General features: G+C 42.3%; 1 protein-coding gene across 2 annotated transcripts in view; it reads left to right on the forward strand.

Moving 5' to 3' along the window:
• The window catches only part of CDC42BPA (CDC42 binding protein kinase alpha), a 488866-nt gene that overhangs the window by 154361 nt on the left and 309636 nt on the right, over positions 1-24869 (forward strand). For both annotated transcript variants that reach the window (XM_033938547.1, XM_033938546.1), the window contains exons 3-5: positions 1675-1758; positions 3797-3892; positions 23411-23559. In XM_033938547.1, coding sequence (XP_033794438.1) covers positions 1675-1758; positions 3797-3892; positions 23411-23559 — 329 coding nt within the window. The remainder of the gene's footprint in view (positions 1-1674; positions 1759-3796; positions 3893-23410; positions 23560-24869) is intronic.

Below are 24869 nucleotides of genomic sequence, written 5' to 3' on the forward strand. Positions count from 1 at the left end.
TTAAATTGAATGAAATCATTAAAACATTATAAATTGCCAATAAATTGAAATGAAAACCAAAGGATTGTGAATCAAATTGATTCTCTGACAATACAAAGATTCCAACCTTTAAAAATGATGTTACATAGTTCAGGCAACTTTATAAAGAGTTTTTAGATACTAAAATCTTGTTATTAAGGTTTAATTGACGTGCTGGCACTTTGAGGACATTCTTTGGTTTTGTGCGGCAGTTTGGGCACTCGGGCTCAAAAAGGTTAGCCATCACTGTCCTAGGACATATGGGGTGACGTCATCCACGGAGCCCAGTACAGACAGCATGAAAAGTGAACTGTCACTTTAAGTTTTAAGAAACTTCATGACTGCCTGCACTGCGCATGCGCAAGTGTCTTCCCAACCAATGCCAGCTTGGGGTACCTTAGTTCTTACCTTTTCATAAAAGCCACTAAGCCAAATGGAAGGCATCTTGCTACTTCTACCTGCAGCCACAGCCAATCTGAAAAATAGAAACATAGAAAAATGACGGCAGATAAGGGCCATAGTCCATCAAGTCTGCCCACTTCACAGACCCACCCCCCTGAGTCTGCTCTCCTGGAGATCCCTCTCCTAATGACCCATCATTAACTCCACCCTCTTAAGGATCCCACATGGGCATCCCATTTACCCTTAAAATCTGGCACGCTGTTGGCCTCGATCACCTGTATTGGAAGCTTGTTCCAATGATCAACTACTCTTTCGGTGAAGAAATACTTTCTGGTGTCCCCTTGAAATTTCCCGCCCCTGAGTTTAAGCGGATGCCCTCTTGTGGCTGATGGTCCCTGGAGAAGGAAAATATCTTCTTCCACCTCGATACGTCCGGAGATGTATTTAAATGTCTCAATCATGTCTCCCCTCTCCCTACGTTCCTCGAGAGAGTAGAGCCGCAGCTTGTTCAGCCTCTCTTCGTATGAGAGATCCTTGAGCCCCGAGACCATCCTGGGAAATCTATCCAGAAACTGAACCCATGTCTTTTTTATGGCAGTCTTGAACATAGCTCTTAGCACTCTTTGCGACCCGTCTCTTTTCTCTACATACACAAAGACAGTAGTCACTTTATAGTAAGGCTGAACTGTGTATTGCATCATTTAGTGAACCTCTAAAAGAATTTGTCATGTGTTAGGAAAGTGCAACTCTGCCTATGGATAAGAGTTGCTTTTATCAATTTTTTTATTCTCAAAACTTTATTGTAATCTATTTTAGAACTGTGTCTACAGATGGGCTATTAAATTTGGTAAATAAGCATTTTAAAACAACTTCTTGATTGTATTTTCAAATGTTTTTCCAGTGTGTGGGCTGGGAGACCTGTTTATCCCATAACTCTGCACTTGTCAGAGTATCTTGGACCATGAAACAACTTGATTCTGTTTACATGCGGATTGCATTAATATTTTGGTATTGGGATACTGTCATAGCAGTGGATTAGACTTGACAAGGTAGATAAATACTGTACTTAGATTATAAGAATTTCTAGAAAATATATAACCCTACGGAGAATTGGGCAGCACCTTAGATGGCCTGAAAGGTGGTACATTAGAGGTCTCTTAACTTTATTGGTAGTCCTTGTTAATTTTCTCATATGCTCTACTGTGTTGAGGATATTTTGCACAAGTATTCATCTTTAACTATGATCTTTTTCAGGTTGCAGTGGTGAAACTGAAAAATGCTGATAAGGTTTTTGCCATGAAAATATTGAACAAGTGGGAAATGCTGAAAAGAGCAGAGGTAAGAATAATAAAAGTTGCATAGATCCCAATTGCTAGTGGCATAAATTGAATTTTACTAAGACCGCATTTTGAATTGAGAAGAAACATAAAAAAACCACACCTCCCCCCCCCCCCGGCGTGACTCCCACTTCCCTCCACATCACTCAGATTACCAAGTGCACTGCTCTCCCTAGTGAAGGGGGACTGATGCTTAAAGATTCCCAGGACTGCAGTGTGGATATGGTCCTGAAGAAGCTCTTTGAAGTAGCTTCTTTGGGCATTAAGCGGTGGCAGCTGCCTCGTTTGCAGCATGTGCTTGCCATACGAGATTGTATCAGGATCCTTCAGCAGAAGAGGACGCCTGCCCCCAAGCTAGTGCTCGAGGTGGGGATTAGGTGGCAGATAACTTTTATGACCTTATAAGGGTTCTGGACAAAGTCTCAGCTTATGCAGTATTAGCTTGCAGAACGCTTTGGATCTGCTACTGGGCTGGAGATTCGGCCTCTAAGACGATCCTAAGCAAACTCACTTTTAAGGAACAAATGCTTTTTGGCAAGAGGCTCTAGAAACAGGTCACGGATCCCTTAGTGCTTCCGAACCCCACTGCTTAGCATTACCTTCAAGTATTGGAGTCCATGGCGGACTCCTTGAAGGTTGTGCCCTGGGCCAGGATGTACATGCGGCCTCTGCAAGATTCTCCTATCTCGGTGGTCCCCTCAGCATTATCCCCTTCAGACGTCCCTTCCCTGGACAGAACCAGCATGGAGCAGCCTATGCTGGTGGATTCGGGGAAAAGCTCTGATACTGGGCATGCCTCTTCAGATCACGGAGTGGATTACTCTCATGACCAATGCCAGTTTTTCAGGCTGGGGTGCTCATTGGACCTGGGAGAGTGGTTTCTCTCATAGAGAGTGTTTCGTCTCATTGTGCATTGTTGGGGCAGGCCAATGATAGACTTGATGGCTTCAGCCACAAACTTGAAAGTCAAGTGCTTCTGCAACTCGGGGGTCATGTAACAGCACATAAGGTCCGAGCTATGGCAGCTTCAGTTGTATTATTGCGTTTCACTCCCATTGATGAAATCTGCAAAGCAGCTACTTGGTCCTCAGTTCATCTCTCATTACTGTCTAGAATCCTATTCCAGATAGGATGGCAAAAAAGTGTTACAAAATTTATTCTCTTAATGGCCAACTCTCCCTCAATCCCATTGTAGTAAGCTATGAAGTCCCATATGTGAGAATATGCTGCCTGCTTGTCCTAGGATAAAGCACAGTTACTTACCGTAACAGATGTTATCCAAGGACAGCAGGCAGATATTCTCACATCCCACCCTCCTCCCCTGGTTGGCTTCTTAGCTTGCTTACGGAACTGAAGTACCTCGAGCCTCTACGGGCAGGAAGGCAGTCACGCTTGCACGGTGCGGATAGTCGCAAGCACTTTAAAAAAATTTAAAGTGACAGTTCACTGTCCAAACCAGGCTCTGTGGGTGACATCACCCATATGTGAGAATATCTGCCTGCTGTCCCTGGATAACACCTGTTAACAGTAAGTAACTGTGCTATATCAGCCATGTTAGGAAGCCTGTTATAAAGTTATATCTTGTGTATATAATAGTGCTTTTTATTAATTACTGTTTAAACTTATTGTTGTATTGTGTTATACTGACTGTTGTTCAGAACTTTACAATTAGAATAGTAGAATAGTAGTACAGTATATGAATAAAATGACATATAGTCCAATACAGGGTACTTATTGTCTGCATCTTACCAATGGTTTAGAACAGTGGTTCCCAACCCTGTCCTGGAGGACCACCAGCCAGTCAGGTTTTTGGGATACCCTAATGAATATGCATGAGAGAGATTTGCATATAATGGAGTTGATAGGTATGCAAATCTTCTCCATGCATATTCATTAAGGCTATCCTGAAAACCTGACTGGCTGGTGGTCCTCCAGGACAGGGTTGGGAACCTCTGGTTTAGAGCATTTTCTAAAGTTTTGGGTAAATTTATTCCATTATTATATGTTTTCTAACGGCAGTACTGATTTGTTCTCTACAGACAGCCTGCTTCCGAGAAGAAAGGGATGTTCTAGTGAATGGAGATAATCAGTGGATTACAGCATTGCACTATGCTTTCCAGGATGAGCACTATTTAGTAAGGATCATTATTTTGTTATGTTGCAGATTTATAATTTTGGTTTTGTTGATTGATTTCTGTAAAGTATATGTATGCATGATAGCTCTGTCTTCTACTGGGCAAACTCACTGGTGACCTATATTTGCCACTGTCTGAAACAGGATGCTGGCTTGATGACCCTTTGGTTTGTTCCAAATTGGCACATTTTATATTCTTAAATCAACATTTCAAGAATCATCTTCACAGAGGGCACTCTAGAAAATAAATGTAAGTTTAATGCAGTTAATCGTGGGTATCCGTTATTTACCTCATATATTCCATACATATATCTTTTTGACATATGCATTTTTCTACAAGTGCCCTTAGTATATATGTGCTAGTGGAAAGGCGGGAAAAATGATATATGATGGGGATATTATCAATTACATCTAAGGAATAAATGTATAGGTGGTGGTGGTGGGGGGGGATACCACAACAGTAGAAAAGAAACACTGTTATAGGGAGGAGGAGAAGCTTGGAATGACCTAGCAGGCGCGAGAGTGCTGGGAACAGTTTTTTTCCATCAACTTGTCCTGGGTATCCCCTCACTCCCCTGTGGTTGTGTAACATCATTTTAGGGCACCACATTTGGCAGCTTACTAGAAGAGGAGGAGGAGGAGCTAGTAGTGATCTACCAGGTGCCAAAGTGCTGGGGCTATTTTTTTCCATCAGCCTGTTCTGGATCGAGTGTGCCTCCCACCCCTGTGGCAGGGTCTGATGTCATTTTAGGGTGTCGAAAGATCTACATAAAAAGAGGCCTTGCTTGCGTTGTGAAGCTAAAGGGCATGCCCTAAGAGGCACACCAGAACCCTTGGAAGCCTCTTGGGGCATCGAGGAGGAACGAGGATGACACTGATTACTCTAGGCTGGTAGGACTCCTTCATTTTGTTTATTGTATTAAGGTCCTATTTTATCAAGTCTTGGTAGTGAATGCCGCGTGGCAAATACAGTAAAGCCCATTCAATCCCTAATGGCTTTGGTGCATTCACTACAATAGCCCTTGCTATTTGGCTTGAAAGAGGCCCTATATGCGAAGATATAATAATGGAAAAGAAAAGAAAAGTTGTGAGCACACTATACCTGTTAAGAATGTAAGAGTTGGAGGAAGTGACGTCACCCCGGTAGATGGCCGCTTAATTTCGGAGCTCTGATGGGGCTCGCGGTTTCAGAACTATAAACTGCTTCCCGGGACGCGGAGCGCGACACCCGCTGAGAACCAGCAGCGCGGATTATATGGCGAGTCGGAGGAGATTGGAGAAATTTCAATTTACGAGCGCCAAGACGGTAAAAACCCGATCGCAAGCTCCCAGCTCCCCGAAGGCGTCGCCCAAGATGGCGGAACCGAAAGTAACTTTACTGTCTGAAAGTCCCCACAATAATGCCTCGGACACGGAACATCATATAGAGGGGAAAATTGAATCATGGTTCAGAGATTTGAAGGCAGAAATGGTGGGGCTGCGGACGGATGTCAAAGCGGCGCTGGGGGAGCTACGGGCAGAGGTGAGCGAACTAAACAACAGACTTCTTGTGGCGGAGGGAACGCTAGGCCATGTGGAGACGTCGATGGAGGAAAATACAACAGCAGTAGATTCAGCGGTAGCGCAATTAGAGGACTTAAAGAAACAGGTGGAAGACCTGGAAAATCGTTCCAGGAGGAATAATCTGCGCTTCAAGGGGGTTCCAGACTTGGAGAGATATAAAGATGCACGGGAAGTGGTGATTGACTACTGCAAAATGCTACTTGCAGACGAGGGATCCAAGGAAACACCCATGATTGAACTGCAGAGAGTGCATAGAAGTCTGGGACAATTGAAGGGACCAGGCAATCGAGATATAATAGCTTGTTTCAGTGATTTTCAACTGAAAGAGAAAATCTTACAAGCAGCACGACGCCGCCCTGACTTTGTATGGCAGGGGTTGAAAATAGGGGTGTATCAAGACCTGGCCCTTGCAACGCTACAGAAGCGCAGAGCCTTTCGAGAAATCACTCAACTATTGCGAGCTGAAGGATACAGATATCGGTGGCTCTTCCCCTTTGGATTACAATTCACCATAAATGGGACACACAGGAAGGTGGACACAGTACCGGATGCATGGATAGCACTGAAAGAATTTGGATGCAGGCGACCGTCTGACTTTTCGGAAGGAAATCGAAAGGACTTGCTGCTGGGAACGGGGGAAGGGGACTCTCTGAGCATTGCTGAAGAAGTCCGACCATCGACATCAGCTACCTGAGGCGGAGTTTGGACCGCTACATAGACATTTACACTTGGTATTCAATGGACTGGGGGAGAGGGGGGCATCTTTGTTAAGAGTTGCCTCTGTGCTCCTTACTGTCCTACTCTGTGCTCATTGCTGTCCCATTGGATGAGCACTGATGGGAGAGTAATGGTGGACAAAGTTGATCCACTGATGTGGGCAGTGGTACCATGTTGATAATTGTGTTTATCTATATATCTGGATGTGACTGAGGTACTTAACGAGCGTATGGTTTTTCTGCGGATGAATGTGAGTATGACAATGTGCGTGATGGGGTTAAGCAGAGAATGAGGGGTATTAATGGGCCTTATTGGTGTGACTCACTTCTCAATATGGCTGATTCGAAAATAGGTGAATCAGCTAACTGGAGGGGGGGTGGGGGGAGGGGTAAAGATGGGGGTATGGATTCTGACGGACGGGGAAATATGAAGGCTGGGAGGTCTCTGGGGAAGGACCCGGGGTTGGTCATAGGATCATGGAATGTAAATGGGCTTAATAGCCCGGGTAAAAGAAGCATAGTGTTCCGGGAACTCTATAGGATGAAATGGGATATTTGTCTTCTCCAAGAGACGCACTTGAGACCACGGGATGTGTCTTTGATTCAGAGGCCGAAGTTTGATATGCTCTGGACCCATCAGGGCGAGGGAGGATCAAAAAGGGCGGGGGGCTTGGCAATTATGGTGAGAAAGGGCCTAGGCCTACAGGTGGAAAAGGAATATCGGGATGAAGAGGGCAGGTGTTTGGCAATTCAAGGGGTTCTACAGGGCCGACCTTTGACCATTATCAATGTTTATGGGCCTAATGCGGGCCAAGAGACCTATTATCACAAATTGAGAGGAAAACTGGGAAGGTTTGTAAAGGGAGCGATATACCTGGGGGGAGACTTTAACGTCCCACCAGAACCGGGGGTAGACCATTCTGGGGGAGGGCGTAGATCACATCAAAAGCCAGCTGCAGCACTTCGGGCGTTAATGGGATCTCTTGGCCTCGTAGATGGATGGCGATTGTTGCATGGGACCCAGAGATCCTATACGTTTTATTCTCATGCACAGAATGTCTACACGAGATTGGATGGGGTATGGATACATAGGAACCAGGCAGGGGGACTGCGGACAGCGGAGATAGAACCGATGCATGTATCCGACCATGCGCCAGTGTGGTTAAAATGTGAAGATATGGTAGATACGGGTGGAGGTAGATATTGGAAACTTAATGAATCCCTGTTGAGTTCCCCTCTGGTGATATCAGCTGTGGAATCGGTGATTGATGAATACTTAATACTGAATGACACTGGGGCGGTATCAGATGCTGTGCTATGGGATGCGCTAAAAGCGGTAGTTAGGGGAGAATTTATTAAATGGGGGGCTAGGTTTAAAAAGCAGAGAGCCCGAGCCTTCCTAGATTTAAGGACCCAGTTAACAAAATTGGAATTGCAACATCAGAGTAAGGGGGAACCCCACATACTGGCCAAATTGCAAAGGATCAGGGACGCCTTGTATCAACTTCAAGTAGAAGAGACAGAACGAGCGCGCGAAAGATTTCAATTAAATATCTATGAACATAGTAACAAAGCTAGCGCGCAACTGGCTAGGTATATACAGATTAAACAAAATCGGAGCACCATAACGAGAATTAAGAAAGGAGTAAGTGGGGCGGTGAGGGTGACGGACTCAGAGATACAAAAAGAATTCCTAGCTTTCTATACAGGGCTATATGGACAACCGGAGAATTGGGACAAGGGAAAACAGACTGCCTTTCTGGACTCACTACAGCTACCCGAATTATCAGATGAGGATAAGAGTTATTTAAGGGAACCGATTCAACTTACTGAGATCACAGGGGTGATAAACGGGTTGAAGAATGGAAAATCACCGGGACTAGACGGGTACACTAGTCTATATTATAAACAATTCTCGGAACAACTGGGACCCCTTTTGGTAAGAGTGGCTAATGGGCTATCTGAGGGAGGTGGGTTACCGTCTACAATGGGAGAGGCAGGGGTGGTTGTGTTACCCAAGCCAGGGCGAGATCCTTTGCTATGTGGATCATATAGACCCATATCACTATTGAACCAAGATGCAAAGATCCTGGCTAAGGTTCTAGCACAAAGATTGGGAAAGGTACTACCAAAACTGATACATCAAGATCAGGCGGGATTTATCCAGAGGAGACAGGTGAGCGATAATATTAGAAGAACTTTAAACATATTATGGGAAGCAGGCAGGGGCCAAGATAAAGCAGTTTTGATATCAGTGGATGCTGAGAAAGCATTTGATAGGGTTATTTGGGGGTTTCTTTGGGATGTGATGGATAGGATGGGACTGGGAGGCATGTTTGGAAAGTGGGTTCGGGCCCTTTATGCTGCACCTAGGGCCTGTTTACGGATAAATCAATCGTACACGGACTTTTTTCCTATCCTTAGGGGAACTCGACAGGGATGTCCGCTCTCCCCACTACTGTTTGCAGTGTCGCTTGAGCCCTTGGCGTTGGCCATAAGAAGTCACACATCTCTGGTAGGGATTGTTATTGGGGAAGTAGAACACAGAATAGCGATGTTTGCAGATGATATCCTCTTGTATGTGGGAAAACCTGAGATATCCATACCCCATCTCTTACAGACATTCGAGAATTATGGGAAGATTTCAGGATTCAAAGTAAATCTGGAGAAAACTGAAATTTTGAACCTGACTCTGACACAGAGCGAGGTAAACGCGATACGAGATGAATTCCCCTTTAAATGGGCTGAGAAAGGAATCAGGTACCTGGGGATCTATATCCCGTCGAATCTTCAACAACTTTATGAAAAGAATTACTTGCCAATCTATCGCAAAATTAGAACTGATTTACAAAGGTGGCACAGTCTTTGGGTGTCCTGGTGGGGCAGGATAGCGATCATTAAAATGAATGTGTTACCCAGGCTGTTATTTCTATTCCAGACTTTGCCTTTGGCGGTCCCTCTGGGAGAGTTAAAGAGACTGGGAAAGGAAATACGCAATTTTGTTTGGCAACGTAAATCTCCACGACTCTCACAATCCTTGTTGTGGGCACCCAGGGAGGTAGGTGGGAGGGGATTACCCAATTTGTTGTGGTATTATCAAGCGGCACAGTTGAAATTAGTGCTAGACTGGGAAATAGGGGAATATAAAAGTGGGATACAATTGGAACAGTTATATAGCACTGAGGAACCTCTGAAAAACAGGCAGTGGTCCTCCGGGTCGCAGAGTAGATGGGTCCAGAGCATATCAAACCCCTTTGTGCAGCATTTGGCGCGCTTATGGATCCAAATGCGTAAACAGATGGGTGGAGGGGCCAGGGTCTCTTCTATGGCAAATATAAGCACTGAATCATTATTTCCAGCAGGCCGAGACAACCGAGCCTTTTATCGGTGGTCTCAAAAAGGGATCAAAAAATTTAGAGATCTACTGGGGGAGGATGGGATCATGTCATTTACCACTATCCAGCAAAAATACGACATTACAGAGGATGACTATTATGCATATTTGCAAATAAGACACTTTATGGTGGCGCAGGGTTGGGGATCTAGATTTTACTTAGATAAAGAACCGATAGAAAATCTATGGTTATTACTTCAGAAAGTTCCAAAACCATTATCCGTGATTTATCAGTACAGGAGGGGCTGCTCACAAACCACTTTCCTGTACCGAAAACAATGGGAGAGAGACTTGGATATACGTATGTCTGTTAAAGATTGGGAAACGATTTGTAGGGAAACCTATAAAGCCTCTTCCTGTGCACTACTACAGGAGAATGCTTATAAAGTTTTAACAAGATGGTACTACACTCCAGATCGACTACATAAAATGTTCCCTGGCACATCCGCACTCTGTTGGAGATGTGGTCTGCATGAGGGGACCTTTATGCATACTTGGTGGGAATGTAGGATCATTCAACCATTTTGGTTATCGGTGACTAACACACTATCTGGATGTTTGGGTGAATGTGTGGAGATATCCCCTCAGAGCTGTCTCTTGGGGCTACATAATAACAGAGAAAAACCATGGCAAACAAAAATTTTGAGATGGGGTCTGGCAGCAGCGAAATGTCTTATTGCCAACCATTGGAAGAACGCTGCAGCTCCATCACAGACTGCATGGGTAAATCGATTGTTATCAATTGGTAAGATGGAAATAGCATTGGCAAAGAGGAGACATATATACATACCGTATTTATGTACATGGAATAGATTGGAAGGAATATTGCGGGCACTCTAGGAGATCTCTCGAACTTGCGTGTTTTGTTGTCTGCCAGACATATGGGGACTGGGAGGGGGGGGATACGGGGGAAACTGTGGAAGGGGAAATGGAGTTAAGGGGAAACACTTGGGTTTGCATGAGAATAATGGAATGTGTCTTGAGATTATTGCAGGGGGCAGGATTATGTTGTTGTTATAAAAAACAAAAAACAAAATGAGGGGTTCAAATGTTTGTATTTTTGCACCTATCCAGTTGATGGGGCGCAATTGATAATGAATGCTGTGTATTGACTGTCATTTGTAACATACAAAGTATTTTCAATAAATATCTAAATATTAAAAAAAAAAGAATGTAAGAGTTGCCATACTGGGACAGACAAGAAGGTCCATCAGGCCTAGTATCATTTTTCCAGTAGCGCCCAACACAGGTCACAAGTACCTGGCAAGATCCCAAGGAGTAGTGTGGATTCGTGTTAAAGGAAGTACAGCCTTGAAAAAAACGTTTGGTGAAACATGTCGGCCAAGCTATCCCTGAAGGATGACCACATAAGATAAGTCACTAGTCACTTTAATATTACCCAGAGCCGAACTATTTATTTATTTATCTATTTATTAAAGCATAGAATGAGCAAGCACTGCTTAGGTAGTATGCCCCGATGAGGAGACAGCACTTAAAACCTAAGACAATGAATGATATGAGTCTCAGGTGGTGTTTCTGAGGGTCATTAAAAGCAGTGCTAATATGATATAAAGTAAATGAATGAGAATGGAAAGTGGAACAAGGAAGAGTTGTTCCACTATCTAATTAATATATTGAATGCTCTCATTATCAAAAGAGACTGATGTTAATAGGTGCTATACAGAAGCTTATTTCCCCAAGCCATAATGACTTATGGACTTTAATTTTAGGAAATTTATCAAAATCTTTTTTAAACCCTTCTAAGCTAACTGTTTTCACCACATTCTATGGCAATAAGTTCGAGGGTTTAATTACACATTGATTAAAGAAATATTTTCTTCAGTTTGTTTTAAATCTACTATTTAGTAGTTTGTTGCAGGTTTCTGAGGCTCGCTTTGACTGTACTTAGTAGCTTTATTACATACTCCCTAGTCCTAGTATTTTTGGAAAGAGTAAACAAACAATTCACATCTACCCTTTCCACTCCATTCAGCAGTTTATAGACCTCTATCATATCACCCCGAGCCGTCTCTTCTCCAAGTTGAAGAGCCCTAGCTGCGTTAGCCTTTCCGCATAAGAAAGTCATTCCATCCCTTCATTCATTTTTGTTGCCCTTCTCTGAACCTTTTTTAATTCCTCTATTTCTTTTTTTGAGAAATGGCAACAGTGATTGCACCTGTATTCCTGGTGTGGCAGTACCATAGTGTGATACAAAGGCATTATAACATTTTCATTTTTGTTTTCTATTCCTTTCCTGTATTTGCTTTCTTAGCCGCCACACATTGAATTAAGGGTTTCAACATATACTCAATGATGACACCCAGATCCTTTTCTTCGGCGGTGACTTCTAACATGGAACCCTGCATCATAAAGCTATAGTTAGGGTTCTTCTTTCCTACATGTATCACTTTGCATTTGCTCATATTAAATGTCATCTGCCTTTTTTGATGCCCAGTCTCATAAAGTCCTCTTACAATTTTTCATAGTCCTCTTGTGATTTGTCAACTTTGCACAAACTTTGTGTCATTAACAAATTTAATTATCTTGCTAGTTATTCCCATCTCTACATCATTGATACATATGTTAAAAAGCAGTGGTCCCAGCACAGACCCCTGGGGAATCCCACTATTTGCTCTTCTCCATTGAGAATATTGACCATTTAAAACTGTTCTCTGTTTTCTATCTTTCAGTCAGTTCTTAATCCTCTAATAGGACTTTACCTCCTATCCCATGACTATAATTTCCTCAAAAGTCCTTCATGAGGTACTTTGTCAAATGCCTTTTGAAAATCCAAGTATACAGTATCAACCAGCTCACCTTTATCCACATGTTCATTCAGCCCTTCAAACAAATGTAATAGATTGGTGAGGCAAGATTTCCCTTGACTAAATCCATGTTGGCTTTGTCTCATTAATCCATGCTTCTGTCATTTTGATCTTTATAATAGTCTAGTCCGGGCTTCCAGGATGGTATTTTTGAATAAGCTCCATGCTTGATGTAAATTTTAGACTTTTGAAGTTGCTCCTCTAAGTTTCTTTTTACCATTCTCCTCATGATATCATAGTCGTCTTTTTTAAAGTTAAATGCTATTGTTATGGATTTCCTGTGTGAACTTACTCCAGGGATTATATAAAATCTGATCATGTTATGATCACTGTTACCAAGCGACCCCGGCACCATAACTTTCAGGACCAATTCATGCGCTACACTGAGAACTAGATCTAGAATTGCTTCGCCTCTTGTCGGTTCCTGAACCAGCTGCTCCAGAAAGTAGACCTTTATTTTATCAAGGAATTTTATCTCCCTAACAAGCCCTGATGTTATGAGTCAATATCAGGGTAGTTGAAATTATCTATTTCTGTGTTACCCTGTTTGTTAGCCTCCCTAATTTCTGATAACATTTCAACATCTATCTGTTCATCCTGGTCAGGGCAATATGCTCCTATCACCATCCTTTTCTCTTTAAGACATGGAATTTCTACTATAGGGTTTATAAGGTGTATGTTTTGGTTCCTGTAGAATTTTTAGTCCATTTGATTCAAAGCCCTCCTTAACATATAACACTACACCTCCACCAATTCGATCCACCCAATCATTGCGATATAGTTTGTACCCCAGTTTGACAGTGTCTCATTGGTTATCTTCCTTCCACCAGGTCTCGGAGATGCCTATTATCATCTATCTTTTCATTTAGTGCAATATATTCTAATTCTCCCATCTTTTTTTTCTTAGGCTAATGACATTTGCATACAGACATTTCAAAAAATGGATAGACATATTCTAGTGCAATGTGTCTAGTGGTCCTGTACGCTAGGGTTTTGCATCTGAATCCGCATATTGCTTGCAGAATGCTGTCAATCATCTTTTGAACTCCATCTCCTTCCCAGGGAGCTGCTTTTGCCCCTCAGTTTTTTTTCTGAAAGCAAGTTACTCGGAAGTGTTTCTGCTGCTCTGAAGCCTGTAAGTTTCTGGCCACCGGTAGTGTTAATGATCTGATCACACTGCCGTCGGTGGCCCCGGAAGCTTTCCCTTTGCTGCAACAACCTGCCTCTGAAGCAGAGAGAAAGCTTCCAGGTCCACCAGAGGCAGCACGATTAGCTCTTTAACGCTACTGGTGGTCTGAATCTTACAAGCAGCAGAGAGAGAGAGGTATGAGAAATGTCGCATACAGTTGAAGGGAGGGGATGGAGAAATCCACCAGATTGGAAGAAAGGACTACCAGGGAAGGGGAGATGAGAGAGAAATGCCAGGCCATGGAGAAGAGAGGGAAGCAGCGAAGATGAAAAAGATGGAAGGGAAGGAGACAGATGCCAGATCATTTGGCAGGAGCTGGAAAAGAAAAGGGAAGAATGAGGAGAAAAAGATGCCAGACCATTGGGGGGGTGGGTGGAGGAAAGGGAAGCAGAGGAGAGAGATGCCAGAGCATGGAGAAGAGAGGGAGAGATGGAAGGAGACAGGGATGCCAGATCATGGGGTAGGGGCAGGGAAGAAAAGAAGAAGAGAAGAGAGATGCCAGACCACAGGAGAGGGGAGGGATGAAGAGAGAGATGCCAGTGTATGGGGGTGGGAGGATATATGGAGGGGAAGAAGACAGATGCAACAATTGGGGAAGGGGAGGGAAAGAGAGAGGCAAGACCATAAGATGGGGTAGGAGAGATGGAAGAGAAGATAGAGATACCAGACCTAGAGGGAGGAAAGAGGAGAAGGATTGGATGGGGAGGAGGAAGAGAAGGAGACAGATGCCACACCAAGGGATGGGGGAAGGAAGGAAGGAAGATTAGGAGACATATGCCAGAGTATGGGAGGAGGCGAGAGAAGGAGAAAGAAAAATGAACAGAGGGGTGAAGCTGGAATGAATCATGTAAAAATGAGAGAGAGGGCACAGGCTGGATGGAAGGGGAGAGAGTAGACAGTTTATGGAAGGGATAAAGAGAGCAGATACCATATGGAAGGGGAAGTGATAGAGAGCAGATGCTGGATGGAAGGAAGAGAGTGAAGAGAACGAGGAAAGTAAAAACTAGAGACAACAAGAGTAAACATGTATAAATTGAAAATGGAAATAAGGAGATCTTTTTATTAGACTAATTTTAATATATTTTTGACTAACTTTCAGAGCCCCAAATCCCCTTCCTCAGGTCAGGACGGAATACCATAACCGCAGTATACTGTACTGACCTGAAGAAGGTGGTTTTGGTATCTGAAAGCTAACTGAAAAATGTACTAGTCCAATGGCATTATTTTCCATCTTTTGTTTTATTTCTGTCTGTTAATTTGTAAAGTGGTGATTGATTGTGAGCCCACCGGGACATAAAGGGAAATTCTAATTGGTACCTGTATGTAAACTGCTTTGAGTGTGGTTGTATAACTACAAAAAGGAGGTATACAAGTCTTAATTCCTTTCCCTTATTTGCCATTTATTTTCCTTCAAATTTACATCTGCTATCTTTATATTTTCACAGTATTAGGGGGCATGCATCACTGTTTGTGTGGTGTTGCACTGTATGTAGAGTCTGGCTTCTTGGCGATTCAGTTTAACTTTTGTCTACATATTTCTAATTTTAGTTTGTGATTACTTATTCCATTCTGGACGAGGGTGAATGAAAAAGACCTGGTTTTCTGTTGGCATTGACTGTACAGGATCAATCTGTACTAATCTGACTTGTTTAGTTTTACAGTTGATGTATTGATGTTCTAGTGCTCACTGCAGTGTTTTAAGATGCTGTATTTTCCTAGTTACACCCTTGCTGTGTGACTCATGGATTATTACTAAAAATATTTTTTTTCATATAAAAGGGGTGTGTGTGTTAAAAATGATTGACCCCCCCCAGGCATCAAATATATTAGGTATGCTACTGATAGTCTTATTGAATTTGAAAGAAATGTATAATCAATGTTCAGATAAAAAGAATAGATACAAAGCCATTTTGATTTTGTTCTGGAGTGTAAGTAGAATTTGTAACCTTTGAGAATGTGAATCTCTTCTCATATTTTACACAGTACAGAGGAAATGCATTTTGTTTTCTATTTTTCCTGTATTCTACTGCATAGAAGGTTTGTCTTCCTGGGATTCAGATTTTGTCTGCATATTTATATTTTTAATTTTTAGTTACTTATTCTGTATTTGTTGAGAATCTGTTTTGGTAGCAGTGCAACTTATGCTGTTTTCCCCTTAGGAGGTGATGATGTATTGGTATTCTAGATCTCAGTGTGATAATTATTGAATTGCTGTTTCTTCATAGACAGGGTTGTTGTTTGATCGCTTTCAGTTCTGTAATAGCTTGACAAGCTTGATTTATAGGTTCTAAGTGTGTTTTTGCTGGATATTGTAGCTGTTAGCATAAGAGTTTGCTGCTTCTCAATGCACTGGACTTTTGTACACTGAGAAACTGCAAACTCCCAATTTTAGGTGAGCTCTTCGCACCTTCAAGTTCTTTCTCTCTTCTCTCTCCCCTTCCAACCTCCAACCTGGTGCCCCCCTCTCTCCTTCCAACTTTCCTACTGTTTCTGTCTCCCCCCTCCCATCCAACACTACCCTACTCCATGCTCTTTTCTCCTTTCTATAATGCTTCTTCCTCCTTCCCTCTATGCTGTTTCTCCAGCCTTCTTCCCTCCCTTTGTGCTGTTGCTCCAGCCCTCTTTCTTCCCTTCATGCTGTTTTTCTATCCTCTCTCCTTCCCTTCCTTCATGCTGTTTCTCCAGCCCTCTCCCTTCCTTCATGCTGTTTCTCTAGCCCCCTCCCTACCTTCATGCTGTTTCTCCAGCCCCCTCCCTCCCTTCCTTCCTCCATGCCGTTTCTCTAGCTCCCAACCCCTCCACCTACCTCTTACTCGGGTTGGCTGCTGTAACTGAATCTTTGGGCAGCTGGCAGTAGCAACAAAGAGAGCCTGCTGCTGCCGGCCTGCCCCGGAAGCTGCCTCTCTGCAGCAACTTCCTGTTCCCATGTAGGTGGAACTTGCAGAGACGCAGCTTCCAGGGCAGGCCAGTGGCGGCAGACTCTCTTCGTTGCTACTGCCGGCTTCCCGAAGATTCAATTACAGTAGCCCACCTGAGGAAGAGGTGGGGGAGTCGGAAGAGCTGTCTAAACCTGGACAGACTCCACCATTTTTTTAAAAAACATCCGGGCACCCGGACAGTCTGAAAAAGAGGATATGTCTGGGTTTTCTTTGACGTCTGATAACCCTTATTTACAACTGCATTTAGGAGGCTGAGAACAGCAGCAAAAAGAGATAAGTTATAGGGAAAGACAGAGAGAGACGTTGGATAGGAGAAGGAAGCCATAGAGAAAGATGTGCCTGCGTACATATGAAAAAATTTGGGATGGAGAGTCCGGATTCTCAGATGGTCTGGATTTCCAGCATCCAGAGTTTTGGATTTGCGCTATATTTATCATGCAGGCTTGCAAACTGTATGCAGTATAAACTGTATGGCAAGCACTGGATTTTGTTAAAAGGAGTGCTTCAATATGAAGTACAATATTCCCTGGCTGTTTTCCCACATACTGATTTATCCTGCATTGATTTTCTTCACAGGGCCAAAAAAGTTATTTTAAGCATGTCCGTCAGCAGTCAAAATATTATTTCAGAAAATGGCAGAATTATAGACCTTTTTTGTTGGCAACTGGTTTTCAGGTGTTTCCTGACAGAACTGGTCAGGATAGCTTAATAAATGAAAACTGCCGATTCTTCATTTTCGGATTTCTGTCTGTACATTGTCCTGTTTTTATTATGCTTGATATATGAGTTTGAAGAAGGCATGCCTTATTGTTTTTCTATTTTTGGCCTCCTGTTACAAATATGCTCTCCTTCCTTGGTTAATTATGTGCTTTAAGTCTCAGAAGGCTGGAATGGAAGGTACGTACTTTTTAAGGGTGAATTATTCAGGATGACTTGTGAGCTAGCAGAGGTCATATTGCCACACAACATATGCTCATTCTCCTTCCCACAGGACCTGAGTGCATCACGGCACAGTATATGAAGCTTCATGAGAGAGGCAAAGTTAAATCACCAAATCTCATCGGTCATCTTATGTCCCATTCTCCTTCACTTTTCCAACTTCATTGTTTGGTGTGCTATACATTTTTCATTGATCATTTGGTATAATCACATGCTGTTTTTTGCTGTTGTTTGCTGGTAACTAATGGGAAACACACAAAACACTTTAGTTTAACTTCTGAATGAACTTAATTCTACTAATTTTACTTAAATTGTTAGAAAAAGATTGTAAATTGAAAGGCAAAAGGAAAATACAAGAGCAAATGGATTTAAAAATAGTTTGGAATTATCTAGTGGATAAAATCAATTTTGAATAGATTCAAGTTTAGTCAAGGATATCAAGGTACCTCTTAAAATTTAATTGGCTTTTTGAAGACATTCTAAGTACATTTATAGATTTATTTGTTTTTAAATTATTGAGAATTATACCACAATAGCATAGTAAATGAGGGATTAAAATGGTCTGTCTAGTTGTTTTAGGATTTGTCAACCTTGAGTTCTTGCATATATAAGTTCTCTTATGCAATCTGACACCAATGCTTCTTATCCTTTCTGTATGACATTCTGCTGCTTCATTTACTATATTCAGTGGGCCCAATTTTATATATGTCACCAGGGCTGTGGAGTCAGTAAATAAATCCTTCGACTCCAACTCAGTTTCTGGTACCCACGACTCCTCTGTATTTAATACGCTAATGTATTTTACACATTGATTGAAGGAAGGCAACATACCCGCCATTTATGTTTAAATGATTTTTATTATTCCAGCAGTAAGAAGCAAATACAAACAGTAGTACCATTCAGGAAATAACATTTTCAACAATATAATCAGTTCCCCTCCCCTCCCCAAGAATCCATGGCCGGTCCAACAGCTGAGTGTGGGAATAAAATCTTAAAGATTCAAAAGTCTACTGCGAGCACGCGGTGTGAGGTCCTGCCAGAAGTGCTCCCACACCTGACAAAATTTGCGACCCGGGCCAAGAGTCAAGTCTCCCACCATGCGTCTCTCCAGTGTTGCGTGCACTATCATTAGGGATCTCCATTGTGCATATGATGTGGGATCATGGGAGAGCCAGTTGGTGAGGATGGCTTTTTTCCCCATCAAAAGGGCTCTGGAGATAAATGCTGACATTCCCCTGGGTTTGGGTGAGGCTATATTATAAAATCCAAATAACGCCCTCGGTTGCGGAAGCCATCGCCTTCCCCAAAGCGATGTGGTATATAGGCCAAGATGTCTCCAAAACTGTTGGATTGCGGGGCAGGCCCAAAACATGTGACTCAAAGATGTGTGAGCCTGATTGCATTTCGGGCAAGAATGCGACGCAGTAATCCCCATCCGGGCTGCACGTTCTGGTGGAATGTAAAGTCTAAGAACAATTTTCAATTGCATTTCCCAGTGAGTAATATTGGGTGACACCTTCTGAATGTTCTTCAGGACCCGTTGTAACTGTTGAGCAGTCAACTGGCAATGCAAGTCCTCAGCCCACGCTGTCGCTAATATATCAAGATTCGTACTTGGTTGGCAATCCCAGATCCCCACAATATGAAATCGTAGAGGAATCCTCTGTTGGGCTGAAAGGCTGAAGAGTTCCGAAAGTGCCTCCCTGCTGACTTCAGTAAGGGCAGCCACTGGGAGGGTCCGAACATAGTGACGGATCTGGTAATAGGCGAAGAGATCATTAGCCTGTAGGTCAAAAGTCCGTTGCAGCTCGGCAAATGTGACCAGGCTCCCTTCCTCCGAAAACAGGTGAAAAAGATATTGTAGACCTTGTGCTTGCCACTTAAGAAAGGTGGCATTTTGCATGCCCAGCTGGAAAGCTCCATTGCCCAGTATAGGCAAATATAAAGACACCCTAGAAGACAATTTGGCTGTTTTACAGACCCATCTCCATGTCCTTCTGGCCGGCGTAAAAATGGGGTAGTGAGACACCAAAGGATGCATCCTCAGATCCGCCACATGTAGAAAATAGCTCACATGGAACGGAGCCAGCAAAGATAACTCCAGTGGTGTAGTAGAAAAATCAGATGTGCCTCTAAACCAATCATTAATATGTCTCATCTGACAAGCCATAGCATACCAACGTACATTTAATAAACCATAGCCCCCCCTATCCCTGGGCAGACACATCCGTAGCAAGGGCATACGTGGTCGCTTACCACCCCATAGAAAACGCTGTAGCTCTTTCGTTAAGCGAATGTTATGGGCATGGGGCAACAGCAGAGGTAAAACCTGAAAATGATATAACCATTTGGGAAAGAGCACCAAATTAAAAAGGGCTACCCGGCCCGCCACCGATAAGGGAAAAGTGGACCAATTCTGTAGATGTTGTGAGGTGTCTTGAAGCAATGGGGTGATATTGCTGGTGTACAGGGTCGTAAGGTCTCGGGGGATCTGTACCCCCAAATAGCGAATTGAAGTCTGAGCCCACGTAAATGGGAAGTGACCGCTCCAGGTCTGTTGTAGTGTCAGGGGGCTAGCTAGGGCCATAGATTTCTGGTAGTTCAACGTAAATCCCGAATAAAAGTTGAATTCATCAAGCGCTTGCAATAAATATCGAACAGAGTGAGCGGGGTCAGTTAGCAAAAATAATAGGTCATCTGCAAAGGCCAACACTTTGAGTGAATGAGTCCTGAAGTCCACACCCACTATGTCGGGGTCCTGAGACACTGTGCGAAGAAAGGGTTCGATGTACAATAGAAATAAGAGGGGTGACAGGGGACAGCCCTGTTGAGTTCCCCTCTCAATAGGTATTGGGTCAGTAATAATGTCACTGACAAGTAGTCTTGCTGTTGGAGTGGAATATAAAGTGTGTAATGCCGAGGCGAACCAGCCAGATATCCCCATACAATTTAACACTTCAAAGAGGTACATCCAATTGACCTGCTCGAACGCCTGTGCCGCATCCAAACTGAGTAGAAGCATAGGAGTGTGATGGAATTGCGTGTGCGCTAAGGCTATCAATGCTTTACGTACGTTGTGTACTGCTTGTCTACCCTGTACAAAGCCGACTTGGGTGGATGCAATCACATCGGGGAGAAGGGTCGCTAATCTATCAGCTAAGATTTTGGACAGAATTTTGATGTCTAGATTCAGCAAAGAACATACATACCATTTAACCACAGAACTACTGGCTAGGAAACTGATGCTCTACTGTATTGGCCAGTTTAAACAAAAGACAAAAAAATGAAAACAAGGTTTTGTTTTATTGTTTTTATCAAGTGGCTATAAAGTAGTAGCATAGCATGCATAAAATTCAGGAACAGGAACTTTACCAGTTTAAAAATATAAACCACATTCTTTGGTAGTTTTAAAACAAAACTTAACTACATGAACAAAAACATAAGCTGGAAAACCTAAAACAGTTTATATATTAAACTTGGAATATAGTTGTAGAGTAGACTAGCTGTTAAAGGCAATCCAAAATTAACTCAATGTAGTGTTTTTCTAAGAAACAGAATTGCTTCTGCCATATCCTCTTTCAAAGAAGCTTTTAAATCTGACTTGATTATTTTTAGAGCTGAAAATAGTCTTTCAACACTGACTTGGGTGGGTGGCATTGCTGTTATGGTTCTAGCCACATCACTAATAATCTCGGGATAAACAAGGATGGTTTCTTCTAGTCAGTTTCGATGAGCAATCATACTTTTCTGCTTCTTTTCAAAAAAATTCCTGCTGGAATCTCTTTATTTAGACATTTTTGGGTTGTTTATATTTCACGCATATGCGACGTCGCTTTACTGTTGAAAGTTCCATTTTGCTCAAATAGGAATCAAAGTCTAATTCTTCATTTGAAGAGGATGATCCTGAATTACCAGTGCTTATAGCTTCATCCTGTGGTAGTGTTTCAGGTAGTAATCCCTTCAGTCTGGTCATCGCTCAACATTTGGCTCATTCAGCTAACAAGATTTGATTATCCAGTAAGAGATTCTCTCTTTTCTTAATTGAAGATACAATGACATCAGCTATTAACTTTTGTTAATATATCACTTTTGTTCAGGCAATATATCAAGCTCTTCCATTTCAAGAAGAATTTACCAGGTATTAAATCTTCAGATTGCAAACTCTTGGTGACAGTAAAGGGGTTAGAAAGTAGATTTTCCAGTGCTTTTACTTATGCTTGCTGGCTTTAGGTTAATAAAATATTTTCATTGTCCAGTTCTTCAGGGAAGTCTTAATTCAAGCAAACGCTTTACCATCAAATAAGTGCTTCCCCAGTGTGTTGTTTGATCCAAAATAGCTCCTTTTCTTGCACGTCTTTTCAAAATGGTATCTATTTTAGGGGCTCTGGCTTCAACAGTTACTTGCCTCAATTTGCCAATTAGAGTAGTTGCATGACGATCTTTCAATCCATCTCTTATTGCAAGTTGCAGAGTATGAACAGCACAACGCATATTTTGAATAGTAGTACGCTTAGATGCTTCTTCAACAATATTGTCCAAAATGTCACTATTCTTTTCGCTTTCACTGTCTCCAATACTTGCAGAACTGTCTTCCTCTAATATCTGTGTGTCAATTTCTTAATCTACTTTCTTCATTTTCTCAATTGTGCTCAACATATTAGAAGCATAGAAGCATTATCTATCACAATACATAGAATCTGTTCCTTTTTAATTTCAAAATCTAGATCATCCTCCACTAACTTCTGAAGATAGTCACTGGTATGATGTGCCTGGGTATCCTTTACTCCCAAGGTTTGCGATATTATTTTATTTTCATCAAAAAATCTAACATTAAGCAAAATAACTGACTCTGTGATGTGTGCATTCATCCATTTTTATGAAGGCACAATGTCCCACCAACAGAGGCAATCAAACAGCATACCATACACCCCAGTCCGCATAGCAAGCACCCAACACTCACCCAACTTCCGTGTCAACAGGCAAACCATTCACACCGCCCCTACCGTACCCAACCCCTCCTCCCCCCGCCCATCCCTGGACCATGACTATGTTCCATATTTTTGTGTTGGTTTTGAACTGTGTGATATTTACAGAAGGATTGACTGGGTATGTTTGTGATTCATTTTTCTTTATTTTTTTAAATAGAAAAATATTTGAGAGAAACAATACAAGGAAAAAGCACAAGGATTATTTAAAAAAAAAAAAAAAATTATAAGCATTAATATAGAAAAAGTGGCCAATAAGCCAGGATATAAAAACCAATAGGATGAACTGAATAAGATAGTTGCAGTCAAATAAAAATCTGAATTCCAGAGACAAGAATTAAATGCTACCTTTGTGTGCATGCGTATTCATTTATGATCCTTACATATGTGGATCGGGGAAAAACACACTTGTCAGTCCTCAAATTTCTGATATCTCCAGAAAATTTGAAGAGAATAGAATACCGAACACAAAATTTACTAGGTGACAGAAATATACGTGTGTACACACACCGCATACATACATAAAGGTAATATATTGAAAAATAGTGCTTAATCAGCAGTACCTTTTTCAGTTAAGCGGACTAAATTTGAAGAAATGAGTGCAGTCGATGTTAATTAGTGCTTAATCAGCAGTACCTTTTTCAGTTAAGCGGACTAAATTTGAAGAAATGAGTGCAGTCGATGTTAATGTTTCAAGTTCTTTATAGCTAAGAGTCACCAGATCCTTGCATGCTAGAAGAAATAACACACTTCATTTGGAGACAGTCATAAAGTTACCAGTGCCTAAAATAATAGAAGTAGTACTTGACATAGCTACAGATTTATGATGCATTTTCTATGCCTTGTTCTAATAACTTAATGTGTGGGATATACACTGGTGGAAATAAAATATCCTTCTGCTGTGACCTACAGAAGATCCTTGAATTTTTTTAAGCATTTTCTATGAACAGATCCTTTCTTTTCTCCTAGTACCTGGTTATGGATTACTATGTTGGTGGAGACCTACTGACACTGCTCAGTAAGTTTGAGGACAGGTTACCTGAAGATATGGCTCGATTTTATTTGACTGAAATGGTGTTGGCAATTGATTCTGTACATCAGTTACATTATGTACACAGGTAAGGGAAATAAACTTTCCACTGAGCAAAAATGCTTTACACTTTTGGAAACGTCATGAGCATGCTTTGACTGTTGCAATTGCTCTAGAAAGTGATCAGCTATCAGTTTCTTTCAAATAACAATATGCTGTGTTTTTCAATTACCGTATTTTTTGCTCCATAAGATGCACTTTTATCCACCCAAAAGTGAGTGGAAATCTTGGTGCCTCTTATGAAGCGAAGATACAAAATTTGTATCCCCCCCGTATAGTTGCACAAATCCCTCCCCCACGCAGCCGCACTACCTTTCTGAACACTGCCCGCCCGCTGTTGCAGGACCACCTTTTTAAAGCAAACACCCCACCTGCTGCCGACACCGCCTTCCTTTTTCAAGTAGCCTGGTGGCCCTGTACTTTCTTAATCATACCCCTCCTGTACCTTTTTTTTTTTTTTTTAAACACCTGTGTACCTTTTCAAATTTGTCCTTCCCTCCCTTGATGACTCCATACTATTTCCAGGCAGCAGGCACACGAGTCAGGAGCAAGGAGGTCAGGACCAAGCTTTCTGCACTCTCGCGAGAACTGCCAGCAGCCATTCAGAAAACAGCACAGGGCCAGGAGGGAACGCGGAAAGCTCGCACCTGACCTCCGTGCACCTGACTTGTGCGACTGCTGCCTGGAAATAGTATGGAGCCGTTGAGGGAGGGAAGGAAGAATTTTAAAAGGTACGGGTTTAAAAAATAAATAAATAAAGGTTCCTGGGGGGTATGATTTAAAAGGTACGGGGGGGGGTATTTAAAAGGGTATGGAGTAAGGGGGATGATTTAAGGTACTGTGGTACTGTGGAGTTACATGGGGGTATGGGGATGATTTAAGGTACTGGGGGTACATGGGGGGTATGGGACCTGCCTGCCTGTCACTAGGCCTGCCTGCCCTGTGCCCTGTCCCTGCCTACCACTAGATCACCAGAGGGGGGACAAGGTACAGAGCCTGGCAGGGAGGGGGCACAGGGTGCAGAGCCTGGCAGGGGGAATTTGGTTCAGAATGGTTTTTTTCTTGTATTCCTCCTCTAAATCTATGGTGCGTCTTATGGTCAGGTGCATCTTATGGAATTAAAAAATACGGTATTTTCATCTCTGTTACAATGAACAGAAAGTGTGTTGCCTGCTAATAAATTTGTTTAGATGTTAGATCAAATGAGGTATGTGATTTTCTTTTCATAACAGTCCTGTACATGGGCTTTTTAAGTGGTAAGTTTTATAAAGAACGCATGGATGGTTGGTTCTGGTTATGGCTTTTGAAATCCTTGCTTTCTTTTCATCCTACTGCACC

The sequence above is a fragment of the Geotrypetes seraphini genome, chromosome 3 (assembly GCF_902459505.1).
Source record: "Geotrypetes seraphini chromosome 3, aGeoSer1.1, whole genome shotgun sequence".
Taxonomy (NCBI): Eukaryota; Metazoa; Chordata; class Amphibia; order Gymnophiona; family Dermophiidae; genus Geotrypetes; species Geotrypetes seraphini.